General features: G+C 44.2%; 1 protein-coding gene across 1 annotated transcript in view; it reads left to right on the top strand.

Annotated features, from left to right (window-relative positions):
- Window positions 1-18987, top strand: part of LOC147684477 (anterior gradient protein 2 homolog) — a 50635-nt gene that overhangs the window by 10950 nt on the left and 20698 nt on the right. The window contains exons 2-4 of the mRNA XM_086942353.1: window positions 1308-1427; window positions 3077-3140; window positions 16147-16199. Of these exons, the coding sequence (XP_086798479.1) occupies window positions 1313-1427; window positions 3077-3140; window positions 16147-16199 (232 nt within the window). The 5' untranslated portion in view covers window positions 1308-1312. The remainder of the gene's footprint in view (window positions 1-1307; window positions 1428-3076; window positions 3141-16146; window positions 16200-18987) is intronic.

Below are 18987 nucleotides of genomic sequence, written 5' to 3'. Positions count from 1 at the left end.
TGACTGTAAACATTCACAACTTTAAAGCGATCCCTCACTTTAGGGATATCTAATATTCATGTCTTCCGGGAGGCCATTCACTTCCGGTACCAGCCAGTATTCTTTCCTTTTAGATAATCATTCACTTCTGCATTACTTTGCAACACATTTTTGTGAATGAAATTCTTTGGCCTCTCCATATATCTTGCCAGTGGTATAATTTAGAGATATGTTCTACATTTTTATTACTTATACTGTTTGCTTGAGTCTAAGTTTGGCTTCTGTGTGACACTGGCGCTGCCCAAAATGCGCTTTCTATCTTTGTGGCACGCCTCTCTCAAGAGATCATGGTGGGCACGGTAGAGAATGCCAGCTAATTTAAAAACTGTTCCCACAGACTTGAAAGCAGAAACTCTTCTTGCTGGTAGGCATCTGTCCTGACAAGCACATGCAGTTGAAGACAGTTCTTGAGGGTCAAAGATAGCCGAACAAACCAGTTCAAAGCATATTAGCTTGATCAGGTAGAGCCCTAGGCACAGATCGACTGCCCGCAAGAAAATGGAGTCGGTAGCCATTGATGCGACTGACTCTGTCTCCGTCTAGGGCATCCTGCCTCTGGCTGACTGTAGGATTCAGACCTTAAGCACCAATTTGGAAGGATTTTATTGGGTGAATATGATAATTCTCAGGGTGAAGTCGGCAATGCTTTTGAACACAGGTAACAACTGGTAAAAGGTTAACAATAATAACTTACAACATATTAATGACTGTGTCCTAAAGACTAGGCATTGCTAGTTAATCTTGCTTGTCCTCTGTGCAGTTAGACTCTAGGAGCAGAGGTGTGGAGGTCCCAGTGCCCTACTGGGTCTCATAGGAGGTCTCCACCAGGGGGCCAAGATGTGGTCTTTCCACCAAAAACATCTGAATGGTGGGTTTGATGGATGGGTGCTACATAAAGCCACTGTGTTAGCAGCATACGGTGTCCTGAGGAGCAGCTGTAGCTGAAATGTGGTTGTGATATTTAGGGTTGTAACAAACTCACATCAACCGATTGTGTCATTTCCACAGAAGCTTCAACTTCTGCAGAGTATTCAGCAGATTGGGAAGTGGGCGGCATGCTTTTTATGGGAATGTTAACTGAACAGTGACTAGGAGTATAGGGATGTAGTTCCCCCTCTAGGCCAGGGTGATTGGATGTTCCAACACACATTACTGGGATGTTGTGATCTTACAACTTTTTCACTTTCACTTGGAAAATGTCAACCACCCTTTTCAGATCCAGAGGTCCTGAGGCTTCCAATCTCTCAAGCTGTGTCTTGTCTTTGCAGGCATCATGCAGACACATCCTGTGATCATCACCCTGCTCGTCTTGGGGGTCTCTTGCTGCCTGGCCCAGGATAAAGTGACTTCGAGGAAGCCAAAGAAAGCAGCCCAGACAATGTCCAGAGGTAGGGTGTGAATGAGAGCACAGCTCACCGTGTGCTATGAGTAGTGACCAGTGTACAGATGCTGTTTACGCTCCTTTGATTTGGTCACCGACAGGTTTGTCAGACCCTAGTGGTCAATTGTAATATTGAAGGGGTGGTTGTGTTTGCCTGGTGCACATGCATGCGTTGTGTTACAATAACAAAGCACAGAGACATCGCTAATGGACAGCAGGAATGCAGGGGACACTTCCTGTATGGTGCCTCCCTATTTCTTGCACCTGCCGCAAATACCCTAACGACGCCATGGATACGCTGTATTTACAATATAGGGCTCCCAAATGCGTCCAAAATACTAACACACCTGTTGGCTTTAAAGTGACTGACTGCTGGAGTTGGTTGTAAGACTGACACAACTCCAGCAATGTGTCAGAACACAGAGGAGACTCCCATTTTAAAAGCCCGGCGTCAATCCTCACGCCTGGTTTGAGAAGGCGTAGGGATTTTGACGCAGTCAAGTCGTAGAGTGGTACAGTGAAAAGCTGTACATTTTACTGCATCAGCTCTATATGGCTTATAACATGAGAATGCCTACCCTGCATACATTATACCTGGCACAGGTATATTGTGACGCAGGCCTCTACAAACTGACGCATTGGGCGCAATGCATCACTTTGTAAATATTGAGCAGTTTGGAGCACTGATTGTGTTGAAGCTGTGCCAAACAAAATGGCATTGCGGTAGCTCTAGCTTCTTGTAAAAATGCCTCGTAGTAACTTTCTGCACCTCTGCCTTAGGCTGGGGATTTTGTTTCTTGTAAAAGAGACATACACCATCACATTAATACAGTCAGAAATACAAGAAAGCTCTTTGGGTGCTCTGCTGTGAACCCCTTTGAATGCCACCGGACTGGGACATGCACATTTCTCACCTTAACACTTGAGATCAGCACTGAATCTTGCCATCATTCTGTGCCTCCTTAGCCACATTTGCCAAACTTTGAAGCACTTAAAAATGAGCTAAATGCAAACATTAAACACTATATAACTTAGATTAAGTGGTTTGGCATGTTTCCCTGAAAGTGGATAACTTGATACATTAAACAGTGTGCAGCCTGGACAAACAAAATGCAATCCTCCAAAACACACACACACACACACATGCACACACTGTAGCTTCCTCTTCCCACCTCTTGATGCATCAGTGCAAGAAATCCTTGCACATGTAACAGGCAGGAGCAAAGGAAGATGCTGAGCATAGATACCCCCTGGATGCAAAGCTGGTGCCGCATCGCAACCGTGGCAGTAATTGGTTTCCACTGGATTCATCCTACTATTCCACGCCTGTCCTACTTTTCCATTTCATGTTTGGTGCCTCAGCTGAGACCTGAGAAAACCATAATCTTTGCTTTTTGTGATGGTGGTTCAGGATGAGGAAATGATTGTCAAATGTCCACTGGACTGACAAGCCCACACACACCCTTGATACTGAAAATGCCCATCAGTGACAATTTATTTAGCAGGGGGGTGGGGTGGGGGGGCAAATGTACCCAGTACAATGGAGCTGGTGTAGTCCTAACCTCGCTACTCCTTTTGCCAATGTTGTTTTTCCATGGTTTGATCTATCCTGAAAGCCACTGCTCATTCTTCTCGTCTCCATCTTGTCTCCTCTAGGGTGGGGAGACAGTCTCTACTGGATCCAGACCTATGAAGAGGCTCTTTACCGAAGCCAGACCAGGTAACCACCCAGCATGCTATATCCACAGGCCTTGCAGCCATTGTGACCTTAGTCACATATTTCCCCTGGACCCCTGATGTATGGAGAGACAAAGAGGGGGAGGGGGACAAAAGAGCATCAAGGTGTGGAGAAGGAGAGAAAACCATGGTTGAAGACAAGCTCCCCCGACTCCACGAGTAAGGGAACTGAGAAATTAACAATTTATCTTTCGACTTGACTTACCTCCTGAGACACCCTGTCTCTGTGACTTGCTGCGGCTGTCCCTGAGACATCTGATAACAATGGGTAACAGCTAAGCCCAGGGGAAATTTAGTTTCTCACACCGTGGTCTGGCATAATAGCTGGCATTTCATGAGACGATATTATGCAAAATGTCAGAGATTATGTCATTATGCTCCGCTGCATAGTTGAGATTTTGTTCTGGTGAAAATTCTGTCGCAGGAGCTTTGTTGGGAACAATTCAAACAATATGCCATTTTTTACATGAAATGCTTCTTTCCATCCAAAATGAACGTGGGGATGGATTTCATGGAAAAACAGAACAAAATGCTGGACCGCACCCTCACATATTAAAAGTCAACGTTCTCCTCACCTTGTCTGAGCTGCACCCCCCCGGTGTAGCTTTTTGCCGCTGAAGTATCACATGCAAGATTCACACTGATGAGCAATCCAGGTAATGAACAAGGGAACATTCTGTGAGACCCTCCTGTATAACAACACCTCGCTTCAAGAGCAAGTCACGTCCTCAGAAGTGGGGTATCAGCAACAAGCCTTCTCATTAAAGTCCTACCATCACAACTCATTGGGCGGGCTGCGATGACCAACACTATCTCATCCCCGCACAAAGTTCTGAGCAAATGGCTAGCTCTATTCCAGGGAATAGAAAAGCTGAATGAAATATTAAGTAGTGGCTACTGCTCCAATTTTGGGATGGTAGGGCAACTTGTTTAGGGAAGGAGAAAAGTAATGAAAAATACAATGATAATAAAGTGGTTTTATTATTATTTTATTTTTCATAGGGACAACGCTACTTCATCATAACGGCCCCTGCTATTAATCATCTTGATAAAGCCATTCACAGGGTATCTCAAATTCGCCACCAAGTCCCAGTGCACCTTCAACAGAATGTGGAAGAAGATATTAACAACCAACCAAATGACTCATTCTTTGGCCACCTCCCATCATGGTGGCCTCCAAGCGTACCACAAAGAAAACCTGTACAGTGTAGACCTGTGGGTACTGAACACAGTCAGGGGCTAGGAGGATCACATTTGTCTGGCATGATCAGCTGCCTCAATGGGGCCTGTGAATTATCCAAGTTAGACCTTTAACATCAGCTAGAACTTGACACACAGTTCCACTTCATAACCACATTCTCGACACACATAGGACTTTTCTAATTCAGCTTTGTAGTCCCATCTGTGGCATTGATCTTCCCAGAAACCATGAGAATTTGCTTCCGTGTAATTGTGTGAACTTTTGGGAAATGTCTCAAACTTACTCAAAATTATGTGAAATGCAAATCCATCATGTTTGACTGTATTTTATTGCACAATGTGTTCTCATGTCAATTTTGAATTGAATACAAATTTCACACAAAATAGTGCAAAAAAATCAATCAACAGAAACACATGTTCAACAATTTACCCAAGCCTAGGAAGAGTGTTTAGGTCTGCTTCAAGTACTGTGACGACTTTCTTGTGTTTGGTCAATCCAAAGAGTAACAGGACACGCACCACACAAAGTCTAAAATCATCTTAAATCATTGGCCTGATGTGAACTTTCATAAGTATGAACTGGCGAAAGAAGAACTTTTTGAGTCCAATCCTTTCTCAAAAAGAATGCAGATGGACCGCACGAAGCTTGCTGCACTCAACGAGGTGCCCTTTCCATCTAATGTGACCAATAATAGATATATCCTTGAATTAGCAACAATTTCTCTAAATACATCAAGGAATTCACCACCGTGAGCCCACCACAAAGGTGCTCACTAAGCAAGGAGAATGTTTCAAATTTTCACTGAACTGTGGCAATTGTTCTAGGGTTTATAGGAGGCAGTAGCAACTACTTGATGTATTACACTCAGCATCTAGCTGTTGGCTAATATGTGTACCCAACTTAGAAAGCGCTCTTGTACTTGAGTGCTTTGGCCACAGTGAAAACTCAATTTAGGTTTTCTCTTCTTGCTGAGCACTGACAACACTGAGCCCTGATGATGGTCCCGGGGACCGTGTGGCCATAAGAAACCACAATGTCGACAGGTTTGCTTCTATAACCATGATTTTATGATTGTATCATGTTACAGTTCACATCAAGGCAGGAATCAATATCAAATCAGATGCAACTCAGGATTTATTAACCTACATCATTAAGAGGACCTTACACTTCCCAATGATCCTTGTATTTGTTCAAGTAATATTAATATGATCAGATGAGTGGGGTCAGTTGTTTTCGTCCATGTAATATTCTTTGTTGACTGTATGCAATGTATTATATGTTTTAATATATAAATAATTTTGTGATAGCAATACAACTGTTTTATGCTTTGCTTTGTACAGATGGATCAAGGGAGCAGCATATGTTGTAATTGAGCAGAAACAATTCCTCTGGGAACATAGTCTTCTTTTATGTTGATTGCCCAGTTCCCTGGGAGAATATTGGGTTGGACTACTATTTAAGTACTTGCGGACCTGCAGCACTGATTGTGCCACCCAGTTAAGTAGCCCTTTAAACATGTCTTAGGCCTGCCATTGCCGAGCCTGGGTGTGCAGTTTTATACTGCCATATCAACCTGGCAAGATAGACCTATTGCCAGGGGGTAATCGCCCTTTTTAATACATATAAGTCACCCTAGGGTAGGCCTTGGACAGCCCAGGGGGCAGTGTATTTAAAAAGCAAACATGTACAGTTTTACATGTCCTGGTAGTGAACAACTCTTAAATTTGTTTTTCACTACTGCAAGGTCTATATCTCCCATAGGATAAATTGGGATTACCTTATTACATTTCATAAGCATAATTTCCAAACGGGAAGATATGACTGATTCATGTTTGGTATCTCTGGAATCCTACTTTATAATCCTAACCTATGGTGAAGTCGGGCTTTAAATTACAATTCTTTTATATGTTGAAGCCACACCCTCTCAGCATTGTACATGTCATTTAAGGACTTTCGTCTTACTCAAGGGGGACACTGTAAAGAAACAGGCTGGTATTTCGACCTTGAGAATGCACTGAGGCCTGCTCTCCAGATCGGACTCATTACAAAAGATGTGTTGAAATGGACCTCCCCAATTAGCAAGCACTGACTTACCTGTAAATCCCTACTATATGGTGCCCAGGGTACCAAAGGCATGTAAGGCACATTGTCCACCCAGGGCTGCAGCACTGTTTTTACCAGTGTGACAAAGGACAAAATGTCTCCCAGCCTGCCACTACAGACTGGAAAGGCAGTGTTTACACTGCCAATTCACCTTTGCCATTTAAACTAATGGCAAAGCCACCACTTACCTTAATAATTAATTAAAGTCTCTCCTAAGAAAAGCCTTTAGAGCCCTATGGCGGGGAGTTGTGTATTATTGAGCAAGACATATTGGTTTATATTTGCCTTAGAAGCAAAAATATTAAAGTTGTTGTTTCACTAAAGAAACGTTAGGAGCCCAATTGGCTCCTCACAGGGTTACTGGCTTGTATGCCAATCTAAGTAACTAGGTACTGTAAGGTATCAAACGGATCATGGCATTAAATATAACATAATATGAGTCAAAATTAATGTTACTATTAAAGTTAAGCAACTTTTAGAAAGTTGCTTCTCTGTGCCCCAGCTGGTCCAGTGGCCTCAGACAGGCTCTGGTGCACAGACAGCTTTCTGCCTGCCTAGGGACATGTGTAAACGACTCTCAGGCTTAGGAACAAAGGCAGTTGCTGCAGGGCGAGGTGTTACCTTCTCTCTCAGGAAGCCACTTTGGGTGATAACCCTGAAGGCAAGCTTCAAAGGGGAAGCCGTCTTCAAAGGGCAAATGCGGATAACATTCTTGAGCAGGCTGGCTTTTGTTCATATAGACAATTTGAGGACAGGGACAGAGAGCGAACAGCAGTCCCCAAACTGGTTTTCTCATGGGTGTGAAACCCTTAGGTAGCCATACCTCTGGGGTGGGCTACCAGGCTCCTCACAGATGAGAAAAGGTCCTGATAACTTGAGTGGCAAGAATATTGCACTCTGTGATTGCCAAATGCGGCACATCACAGGAACTGTGCCACCAAAGAAAAGGGGATCTACTAGCCCATTGGTTAGTGTTAGAACTGGGGGTCTCTAGTTGGCAGAGGTAGGTACCACTGTCCAAACAGGGACCCTTGATTCCAGTCAGGGTAAGGAGGAAACCCTCGGGGATAACCCCTGCTCACCCTCTAGGTTGCTTGGCACGAGCAGTCAAGGCTAATCAGAAGGCAATGTGTAAAGTATTTGCACCAACACTCACAGTAACACAGTGAAAACACCACAAACTGACTCCACAACAGTTTAGAAAAATAAAGGTATTTAATCTAAACTACACAAGACCAAAATGACAAAAATCCAACATACACAGTTCAAGAATATGGTTTCAAAAGATTTCTTAAGGTTGTAATAAAAAGTTCTTTAGGTTGCGATAAAATAATCCACAGTTGCGTGAAAAGTTCACAGTTGCGTCACGTTTCAGACACAGTACCTTTAGTTGCGACAAAGTTCCAAAAGCAGAAGCTAGTGCGGTGGAAAACAAGCAATGCGTTGCTCCTGAGACCCTGGGGAGGCGATGCGACAGCCCCGCTGCAGCAGCGGACGTGTTGCGACGAATCCGGTCTGTATGGGGAGGAAGGCCACTTGTCTGGATTCCGGTGCATAGGTTCCGTAGGAAGTTTGTTCTCGCAAAGGCACGATGCCCGATCTTTGGAGGTGCGACGATCTTCGGGGCGACGATGCGCAGACCAGCGGTGATCTTCTCTCTCGCAGCTCCTCGATGCGTTGGCTTCGGCGATGACTCTCGCAGCGACGTGATGCGGTCCGCAAGCAGGGAGTGCGGCGATCTCACCCAGCGACGACAGGTTCTGCGACGACACTCGCAGCGATGTTCGACTTCCCGCACCAATCGGGTGCGTCCCGCAAACGAAGGATGCGATGGCTTTGACAGCGGCAACAGGCGCTGCGACGATCTTGACCTTCGTAGCGACGGGAAACTTCTTGCACTGTCGGGGATGTGCTCCACAGCGAGCGATGCAATAACTTTTCTTTAGCAAAGTCTCTCAAGCTTAGTTTCCAGCTTCCCAACACAGGTACAACTTCCAGAGGCACCACACATGGGCCAAGCACTCCAGGAAGGACAGAACTTTCTCAGTAGAGCTCAGGGGAAGCTGGAGGTGAAGTCCTTTTGTTCCTGGGACTTCAAAACAGGGAGCCAGCTCTTCTCAGGCCCTTGGAGATTCCTTCAAGCAAGGGGACACAGCACAGCAAAGTCCTTCCCCTCTCCTTGGCAGCAAAGCAACAGCAGGGCAATCCAGCAGAACAACAGCTGGACAATCTTACTTCTTCAGTTTCAGCTTTCTCCTTGCCAGAGGTTCCTTCTTGATTCCAGGATGATCTAATTCTCTGTTGTCAGGGGTTCTGTACTTATACCCCTAAAAGTCTTTGTTCTCTTTGTGCAAGTGGGCCCTGAGTTTGGTCTGAACCAGTTCTGGGTGTTTCTTGAGCACTTTGTTTTCCTGGCATCTCCTTTCCTTTCAGAGTGAGGGTCAGGGTCGTCAGCCGCCCAGCAGGAGGTGGAGCCAGCATTGTGGAAGGCAGGCACAGCCTTATTCAGGCCCAGGTGCTATCTCCTCCCACCACTCAAGTTGCAAATGCAGTCATTCAGCCTAGGGCTGACTCAGCCAGCCTCCTGGGGAATCCCCAGCCCCTGTCACACTCAAACCAGACAGTCAATACACAAACAGGCCAAGGCACACAGAAGGGTCAGACAAGAGGACAGCAACTTTCTAAAAGTGCTGTTCTCAAACACAGGATTTAAAAACATCCTTTCCTAAAAGATGTGTTATTACATTCTGAGTTACTAGACTCTTATGTCCTATCTTGTTTCTATGGGAAGAAATCCTGGTAGCCACTGTAGCCAGCATCCCCCATGTTAACCTATGGAGCAAGATAGCCTTACAATAGTGAAAAACGAATATGGCTGTAATTCACTACCAGAGCATGTCACCTGCACCAGTAGATGCTCTACATTTCACATACACTGCACCCTGCCCAGGGAGGTACCTTGGGCCTTCCATAGGGATGACCAATGTGCACAAAAAGGGAACGGTTAGGCCTGGTCAGTGGGGACACTGACCAGGAGGACATGGCCGTTCACAGACTGCACACAGGCACTGCGGTGGCAGGCCTGAGACACCATTTTGGGGCTACTCATGTGGGTGGCACAATCAGTGCTGCAGGCCCACTAGTAGCATTTGTCATCACCAGCCCTGGCACACCCAGTGCACTTTGATAGGGACTTCATGGTGATACAAATATGCCAATCATGTAGATCCAATCACAATAACAATTTACACAGAGAGCACATGCACTTTAGCACTGATCAGCAGTGGTAAAGTGCTCAGAGTCCTATTGCCAACAGCCATGGGTCAGGAAAAATAAGGGAGGAAGAAGCAAAAAGTTTGGGGATGACCCTGCAAGAAGGGCCAGTTCCAACAGTTAGTTACTCTATTGTACCCATGGGGCACTTTCCCAGGATAATTCAGGAACCCCTGGCACCCTAGACCTTGGTACATGTTGGATTTGGAGAAAGGACCAAAGAAGGACCGCACCTGCCTGTGTAACTGCAAAAGACGTGGCACCATCAGGAAGACTGCGCCTGCTGCACTCTGGGCTAGTGAAGTTTGGACTGTGCCTGTGGCTCCTGGCTCAAGGAAAAGTTGATTCTCAGCCCCAGTTCGAAGCAGTGACTCCCAAAGTCAGTTGGCAGGTTCCCTGGAACAGCAACAGGGACATTAAAGCTGAAGAAAACCTGAACCGGTAAAGCAGTAGCCACTTCTGAGGAATCGCTACTGACCACTGCTGGGCATCCCAAGAAACTAATACACAATAGTAAAATAGTCAAAAATTGCACTGTCTGCTATGCACAAGACAACTGTCATATTCCAGATTAGTTATCCAAGAGGGGAACTAGTCGTCACCAAGGACATTCTCTGTGACCTCTGTGTGGCTGAGCCACAGCTGACCTTCTACTGTCACCAAGAGGACGTCATGGGACCTACGTTCAGTAACCAAAATCACCACACCTTACCAGTGGACCAAAGAATCACACCCAACTCCCCCGTCAACCCCACAGCACCAGGAGCATCTTTGAACATCTTTTCATCCTGCATCCCCAGCATCAGGACCACTTCATTGTAGCCTATGGCAGTTTTTTGCTAAAGGCTGGAACTAGACTTGAAAAGGATCATTTAGCGAACTGCCCCCATGGGATATCATCATTCAATCCTTCAGTGTCCTCTTGTGGGTGAGGGGACTCTAGAAAAGTATTTTTCTGTCTGGAAAGAGGAGTCACCCATGCTCAGTGGAATCCCTGTACTTCCTATGGTTAGGTTTCTAATTCCGGTATTCCGGATGTTGTGTAACTGCATTTAGTGAGGAGGATGAACCTAACCTTAACCTATACCTCCATCGTTTTTTTATTGTGTTAAGTTTATTCCATTAGGCCACTCTGGACAGGACACATTTTGGCTGTACACAACAGCCTTTGTCACCTAATGAGCACCATTTTAAAACCCTTTATATACTCTTTTTTCTCATAAACATAGACAACATACTTGTGGGTTTTCTGCACACATTTCTCTTTATACAATTCTGCAACGCTCAGGGTCATGGGATAAATTCAAACAAATGTTATAATCCCTGCCTTGCTTGAACTTCGACATGCTATTACACATAAGTAGTTAAAACTTAAACTAAATTACGTGTCATGCTACAATAGCATGTTCATACCCTGAGTGTCAATCAACATTTAAATATCCACATATTGACTTCCTCTTTTAAAAGCGCAGTGTATTTCTTGTTTCCTAACAAAAATAGCCAAAATATGGTCTGAATGCTTTTCCAGACACACGCTCGAAAGGTGCAATTAGTGAAACCTATTTCTGTCAACATTCCAGTGCTTGAAGTCACCACACTCTTGGCTACAATAGTCAGACAGACCTTTAACAAACATTTAACAACGTCACTCAGTGCGCGCTAATGAATGCTTCTTGAGTGTAAAAACTAGTTCTTTATACTCCATTGTTGCTGCAAGAACCTGAATAAAGTATTATTGTTAAAAAACCGCTAATATGAACAATCCTTGCAAGTTCAAAAAGGGCTAATATGAACAGTCCTTACAAGCATTGTTCATATTAGCTCTTTTTGAACTTGCAAGGATTATTCATATTAGCTGTTTTAAGACTTTCAGAGATATTTAATTAAAAAAAATATAGATATCTGGGCACCTGTGTCCTTGCAGGGGATTTGCTGATCCTACTGAAATTTGATTGGCTGCAAACATTTTAACCAGGAAGTGTTGCCCGCCACCTTGGAACTTGGCATGAATCCGAGTCTCACAAAAAAGCAAAATATGAACAAAAGGGGGCAGGGTAGGAATACCCTGAACCCCCAGAGATGGTGAGGGGTCCCCACAGGGACCTTGCCATGCATTAAAAAAAGATATTTTTTCCAATTTTGCCACAAATTAGCGGGTGGATCTGCGGATTCATGGCAACATTGGAAAAAAAAAACAGAATAGGCTCCCTCGTGTCCTTTATAGGAAGCACCCGGACTGGCCAAATCTCGGGGGCTTATGTAAAATAAAGGAGGGGTGAGCATGGGACCCCCTCCTGGGGTTTAATCAAACCCAATAGACCAGGCCTCCCAGGGGCTTTTTTATTTGTTAAATGAGGGCCCCTTGAACCCCTACTAGCCCTGGGCACTGCCACTTCCCCGGGGATTTACAAGTAAAAATGTGGGTGGCAGCACAGACCTCCCCCTAAAATCCGGGTGCCGTCTCCTCCCTAGGGCTCTAACTGTAATTAATTGGGGGCCACCTGGACCACCCAGCACCAGGGACCAACACTGCCCAGGGGCTTTTTGTTTAAAGAATACAGGGGGGCTGCATGGACCTCCTGCAGCCTGGGGGCTGCCATATCCCTGGGCTTTAATTGTAATTAATGTGTGGGCGCATGGATCCCCCACAGCCCTGGGGAGTGTCACCTCCCCAGAGTCCCCATGCAAATTCAAAGAAAAGAGAGGAGCCTCACGGCCCCTTTCTTGAAGCCATACATGGCCCTGCTACGTCTTGGGGTGCCCACTCCATGAACATAGCTGTTTACTACAGCTTAGCGAGAGCTTTACCAATTCTGCTAAGCCATAGCAAACTGTGCTCCGCTTTGCGCAAGCAAGAGCCTTTTACTCTCGCTTTCTCAAATTGGAGTACAATTGTTTTTACACACAGGAAGTTGCATGATAGCAGCTCATTATGTGTAAAAGCAATACTCACTTTCACAGGAGGTGGCAAGCTGGCAGGGACCCTAGGGGTCTTGATCTTGAGGCTCCCCCCGTGGTCCCCAACACTGCTAAGTGAGTGACTTGGCAGCCACAACAGAGGCTGGGCTGCCAGAGGATGGAGACCCAGGGCCAAAACTGGACAAGGAGGGGGGACACTCCCCCTCCCATTATTACATATTATTATTATTGTTATTATTGTTATTATTATTATTATTATTATTAATAATATTATTATTAATAGTAATATTAATATTAATAATTTTAAAAAGAGATTGGGCCCTCAGGATGGGTTCCTCGGGGCACAAATTGGCCCATGGAATGGGGGCCACACGCCCCATCCCCTAAAGAACCAAAAACAACCAGCAAGTCGCTGGCTTCCCGCCCCATTTCTCCACAACTCTGCAAATGCATCTCCTGGCGCACTGCTGGTTGGGGGATGAAGCCCTTGGTTGCAGAGGGTCCTTTGGGACCAACTACCCCTCCTGTTACCTCCAGTAAGTTCCACAGAGTACAATTGCAGTGAAGACTACAGAGGCCATGCCCCCTTTCTCTACCACTCTGAAAACACGCCTCCTGGTGCCATACTGGTCGGGGGAACGTAGTACTCTTGGATGCTAAGGGACCTTGGGACCAAGTAGCCCTCCTGTTACCTTCAGTAAGTAGCTTACAGCGGTATTCCTGAGAACTAGTCAGAGACCCCACCCCCTTTCTCCACCCCACCACTCTGCAAATGTGAACACCAGTTAAATATTTTTTTTAATTAAAAAACCTTAGAAATTCATGGAAAACACTAAAGGTAACAGGGATGTTATAGTTAGGAAATGGAATTTTTTTAAAAACTTAGAAATTCACTGAAAAAAACAAAAGTTACAGGGACGTTATAGTTAGGCTCAGATTTCCCTCATACAAAACAAGTAAAATTCAGCAGTTATAGTTAATTGTGCTAACTATACCTTATGCCACCGCAATGCACTGCTTATGATCTCACATATTACATCACTCATGACATGGTCAGTGACATTTGAGATGGTTGGTGATGTTAGTTGATTATCTTGAGGAGATTAGGTATTGGTAGGTTGCATAGGTATGAATTTCAAAGAGGAGAGGTTGTGTGGGTTATTTTCAGAAAAACAATCATAGATTAAGGCAAACACGCATGTGACTTTGAGAAAGTTATGCTCAGATAGAGGACGCATGCAGAGGATCGAAAGCAATAAGAGGGACATTTGAAAGAAAAAAAGGAGAGGCAGTAATCATATGTTTCAGGTAAGGGTCACTTTTCTAAGTCAGATTTTGAAATGTAAAGGATACTTTTTGAGATACCATTCATTTTTGGGATGCAAGACAGTAGAAAGGAATTGCATTATTTGCATTTAAAGAAGGTGAAATATTGGGTGCTTTTGATAAGCACAACAATTAGGCAACCAATCTTCTTTGCTAACACTAGTCCACTACACCAGCAAGGACTGCTGTCCATCTCCGGACCGGGAAACATTTACAATGGATTAACACAAACACATGGAAATACGGAGAGCTTTAAAGTTCTGTTCAACGGTAGCAGTAACCTCAAGATCATAGCAATGTGAGAAAAGGAAAGGGTAAATAAAGGAAACATTGAGAAGGAGATTCTGCAAATGTTGGAGTATATATCTGGTGATTTTCATCCTTAAGTGTGCCTAACAGGTTTCATTATAAATGCAAATTCAGATCCATTTTTTATGCTTTTGGAGGGCAAGGGCAGCTTCCTCAGACAGCAGAAGTGTATTGCCTTCATTCTAATGGCTAACGGGTGGAGATCCAGACCCCGGGTTGAGGATGATGGTGACCAGACTCCCTTTATAAATTAATTGAAGACTTTGCTAGAAAGAGGCAGCAGATTATACTTCAGAGGCATTGTCCTGTAGTAAACGTTAGGGGAAGATTTGGGTCGACATAAGCTGTTTATGCAAGGTGAAGGGGACCAGTTAGGTGAAATCCAGCCTTTTGTCTCTATTGATCACAGCCAAATGCTGAGGCCTCACTCCTGTTTTTGTGATTTGTAGGCAGGGGGCAAGCATGATGGGTAGGGCATCACTAAATAAAGGTTGTGTCTGGGGAGGAGTTAGGATGCTCATTTAAATTCTTGTAAACTCAAGAGTAGAGGTGTTTCTAAGAGAGTAATCAGCAATTAATAAACAAAAAAAGCAGCTTTTAATGTCCCAGAATATAAATGACAATATTTCAAAGCAAACCACTTAATTCAGGTAACAAATACGTCTTCCCATCATAGAGTAGCATGTTGATGACAAGTATGATGAACCAGCAAGTCAAAAAGTGCACACTATGTTAATGTAGCCTCATCGGCAACTAAATACATATTTGCTGAGTAGACAGTGCTGCAAACAATGTTGCAACACACAAAAACACACACACCCATGCACCCCCCCCCCCCACACACACACATATACTCTGCTTTTTACAGTGAATTTCTAGTATTTTTACACTTAAAGTTAAATATTATTACCATACTTCACTATACCCTCAATTTCATGAATTTCAGGTTTTTGATTATATTCTACCAGCTCCCTCGTTGAGCATACCTTTTCACTATAAGCAGTGGAGGTGTGGACACTGGGACTGGCCTGCAGCCAGGCCCTGTGCCCATCGTCCCATAGGTAGTCAACCCAATCTGTGTATCGCCAATGGTTTGGGTAGCAACAACCTGGCAATGGCCAAGCCCCATCGCCACCCATCCCCTTATGGTCAAGCAAACCCCACAGACACCTACCCTTCATTTTCCTCTGTACTGCGGTATACAAGCTGGATCATACTGGATGCTGGCAGGGGCTGACGATTCTGTTTTTTGTTGTAGATGCCCCCATTGTGGCTAAGTGTCTCTGGTCAGTCACAACAGAACTTTAGTGAGTGACTGCACCAATCAAACACATTTCAAAGGGGCAACTACAAGAGAGGTTGATCTGAGCAGATGGTATCACTATTCCTCATAAAAACATGTTCCCTACTTCCCAGAATAATGGACCTCCCCAGGGGAGTATGAACTAGGGCCATTTTTTAGATGGAGCCTGTATAGTTTTAAAGAACATGTGTTGATCTGCATAAACTGCTGAATTGCTGTGGGCCTGTAGACATTTTAAAGGACATCTGCTGCCCATGTGGTGAGGGTTACAAGGTCCAGCAGGCCATATTGGATACTAAGGATTCCTAAACTGATCTGTGCTTTACTGTCACTATCCCGTGCTACCTTAATCTGCCCTCCTTAAGACCAGGGGTGTAATGTAGTCTCCTGACGTCCTATCTCCAACACAGCCCCTACTTGTTTTAAGGCCTTTATTTAAGAAATTGTAGGTATATAGAGAGAGATTAGCTCAATTCAGTAGATTTTATATAAACTCTGGCATATTAATCCTGGCTGTCCTGTCACAATTCACACTCTACCTTTCTTACTTTTCAGCCAGAAGCCGTTGATGGTCATCCACCATCTTGAGGACTGCAAACACAGCCAAGGTAAGGCAAGGCTTGGAGTCAGGGCATTCACAGATCAGAACTGGGACTATGCACAGTGCACACGCATAGGAAAGTTGGTTGGTCTTGCAGTGAACACCTTTCAAAGAAGGCAAAGGTAAACCCTCGTTAACTCAAGTAGGAAACTGGGTTCCAGATTGAAGGGGGTTGAAAACCTACTCAAGCAGCAAAGACAATTCCCCTTAATGTGACACACAAGACACCCCAAACAAACTTGTGCTTAACCCTCGGGTAGCATAGATCAACATAGTTAGGCTTGAATTAGAGGCAATGTCTAAAGTATTTTTGCAGCACTTCCAACAGTAATAAAGTGAAAACACAACCCAAGAAAAATCCCACACCAATTTCAAAAAGTAGAGTGGAATTTAATAAATTATTTGACACCAATACAGCCTAAATTAAATGAGTGGAAAAAGAGATATGCAATTTTATAGATTCAAGTAAGACTATTGCTTCAAAGCACAATGGGCCAATTGTGGTTATCTAGTCATGCTGGAGAGGGACAAAGCCACAAGCTCAGACCAACTGTGATGGACCGCGGGCCGCAGAAAGGGTGAGGTTAGGCCACTAGGCAGTACCTCGTGGTCTGGATATCGAGTTCTGGTGTCTGGTGTCGAGATGCGACGCGCACCTTCGAGGTCAATGAAGCTATCGGCAGGGCTCAGGAGGGAGCTCTTGCATCATTGCAGATGATGCGAAATCCAGCATCAGGGATGTGTTGTATTGAGGCAGTCATGAAGAGCTGTGGGGCTGTGATGTGAGGTCCTGTGTTTGTGATATTTCACCCAGCAGCGATTCTGATGTGGAGCTGCGAGGAGATGCATCACACTACATTGGTTCTTGATGGGGACCACAGGTAGGCTGGCAAAGAACCTTCAGACCGACTTCTAAGGGTACAAGACTGGAAAGACAGTACTTGGGGGTGAATAGGACTCACAGCAAGCAGAGTCAAGATGCAGGAGTAAAAGTGGTTGGAGCCTTTTCTGTCCCTGGGGCTCTGATCAGGAGGCTAATCAACAAGCCATTGGAGTAACTCTCGTGGACCAAGGTTCAAGATGCCCGTCTAGCCTTTTTTACTTAGGCAGCAGACTAGCTATCCTTCATGCTGCAGAGTATCACAGTAGTCCTTCTTCTAAGTCTTCCACAGGTCCGGAAGTGATCTGAAGAGTTGGGTGTGAGGGCGTGCTAATTACACCTGGTACCCACTTTGAAATGTGAGAGGCTTCTAGAGTCCTCCCCTACAGAGGAGTCTGTAATTTTCTGGCCCCTTTCCCTGGGCCCAGTTTGTCTTGGTTCACCAAAGACTGGTGTGAAACCCATTGTGAGTGTTTTGAGGCAGAGTCTTTGGGATATGCAAGTGTGGTAGATGGCAGCTCTGCCTCCCTATCAAGTCAGAGATGGTCCACCCTGCCAAATCTATTCCCCCTTCATTTCACTGTCTGTGAGTAACACACAAAGGCCAACTGCCAGCTGCACCTAGTCATGTGTCACAGGATATAGGCTGCAGGCACCAAATGGATGCGAAAAGAAAATGCCAACTTTCTAAAAGGATTATTTATATCGATTGGGCAACACGATAAACCCTTGTGAGCTTGGGTAACAAAATATATTATCTAGTAAAGGTGCTTAGGAAGGATTTTATTTAGATATGCAAAAAATAATTAATACTTTTTGGTTTCACTTGTGAGTTCCCAAATAGTGGCCTCAAAAAACATGAATCCTGAAAATCAATTTACTTAATCACAAACTAAATAGATCAATAACAAAAATAAGGACCAGGTGTATTCTTTGGTTAAGGTTTATTCTCAAATAGATTCAGTTTAAGGGTACAGAACAATATTCACGTAAATAAGAGTAACAGAGAATAACAATTCTTCAACAAAATGTCTGCTTGTGACTCATGTCAATAACTCATTACTAGTACCTATTTACACAGAAATGTCCATATACATCAGGTAGGAATTTCTTGTACAATAATAGTATTTCAAAGAGGAAAATGGGTATGGTATCTGACCTTTTGGTCTAATGACATTTTCCATCTACAAGACATTCTCCAGGACAAGAAGATTTCTTAATTTGAAAATGGATCCTTTAAGAAATCAAGCAAAATTGAAACGTTAAGGCAATTTGTCCTCAAAGACTGTCAAGGCCTGAGAAATTTATGCCACAATATTTGATTGAGTCTGAACAAAGCACAAAGCATCTTTGAAGTATCGCCGTAGAAACTGACTTGCAAATCATGGCATTTGTGATAAAAAACAAGGCGCCATCTCAGTTTGGCATCTATGCATGGTGAGTTACACAGCCACCGAAAAGTGGCATTTTCAGAACTGTGACTTAAAATCCATCTTTACCATTCAAGAAGTTTTAAAATTGCAATTCTATAGAGACCAAACTAAACTTTCCTAGCTGCTCCCAATTAAAAGTAACCACGTTTTAAATGTAATAAGGTAACCCAAAGTTATCCTATAGGAGAGGTAGGCCTTGCAATAGGGAAAAGCAAATTTGAGAGTTTTTCACTAGCAGGACAAGTACAAGTTAAAAGTACACTTCCAACTTTGTAAATACACTGCACCATCCTCAATAGGCTTTTTAGGGTTTTTCCTAGGGGTGACGTATCTGTAATAAAAAGGAGGGTTTATGCCCGGCAAAAGGTTTATTTTGCCAGGCTGAAATGGCAGTTTGACCTGCATATACAGGCTGCAATGCAGGCCCAAGGCATGTTTAAAAGGTTGCTTAAGTAGGTGGAACAATGAGTGTGGCAGGCTCA

This window comes from Lissotriton vulgaris, chromosome 10 (assembly GCF_964263255.1).
Source record: "Lissotriton vulgaris chromosome 10, aLisVul1.2, whole genome shotgun sequence".
NCBI classification, from domain to species: Eukaryota; Metazoa; Chordata; class Amphibia; order Caudata; family Salamandridae; genus Lissotriton; species Lissotriton vulgaris.
This window is presented reverse-complemented; position numbering and strand designations above follow the sequence as displayed.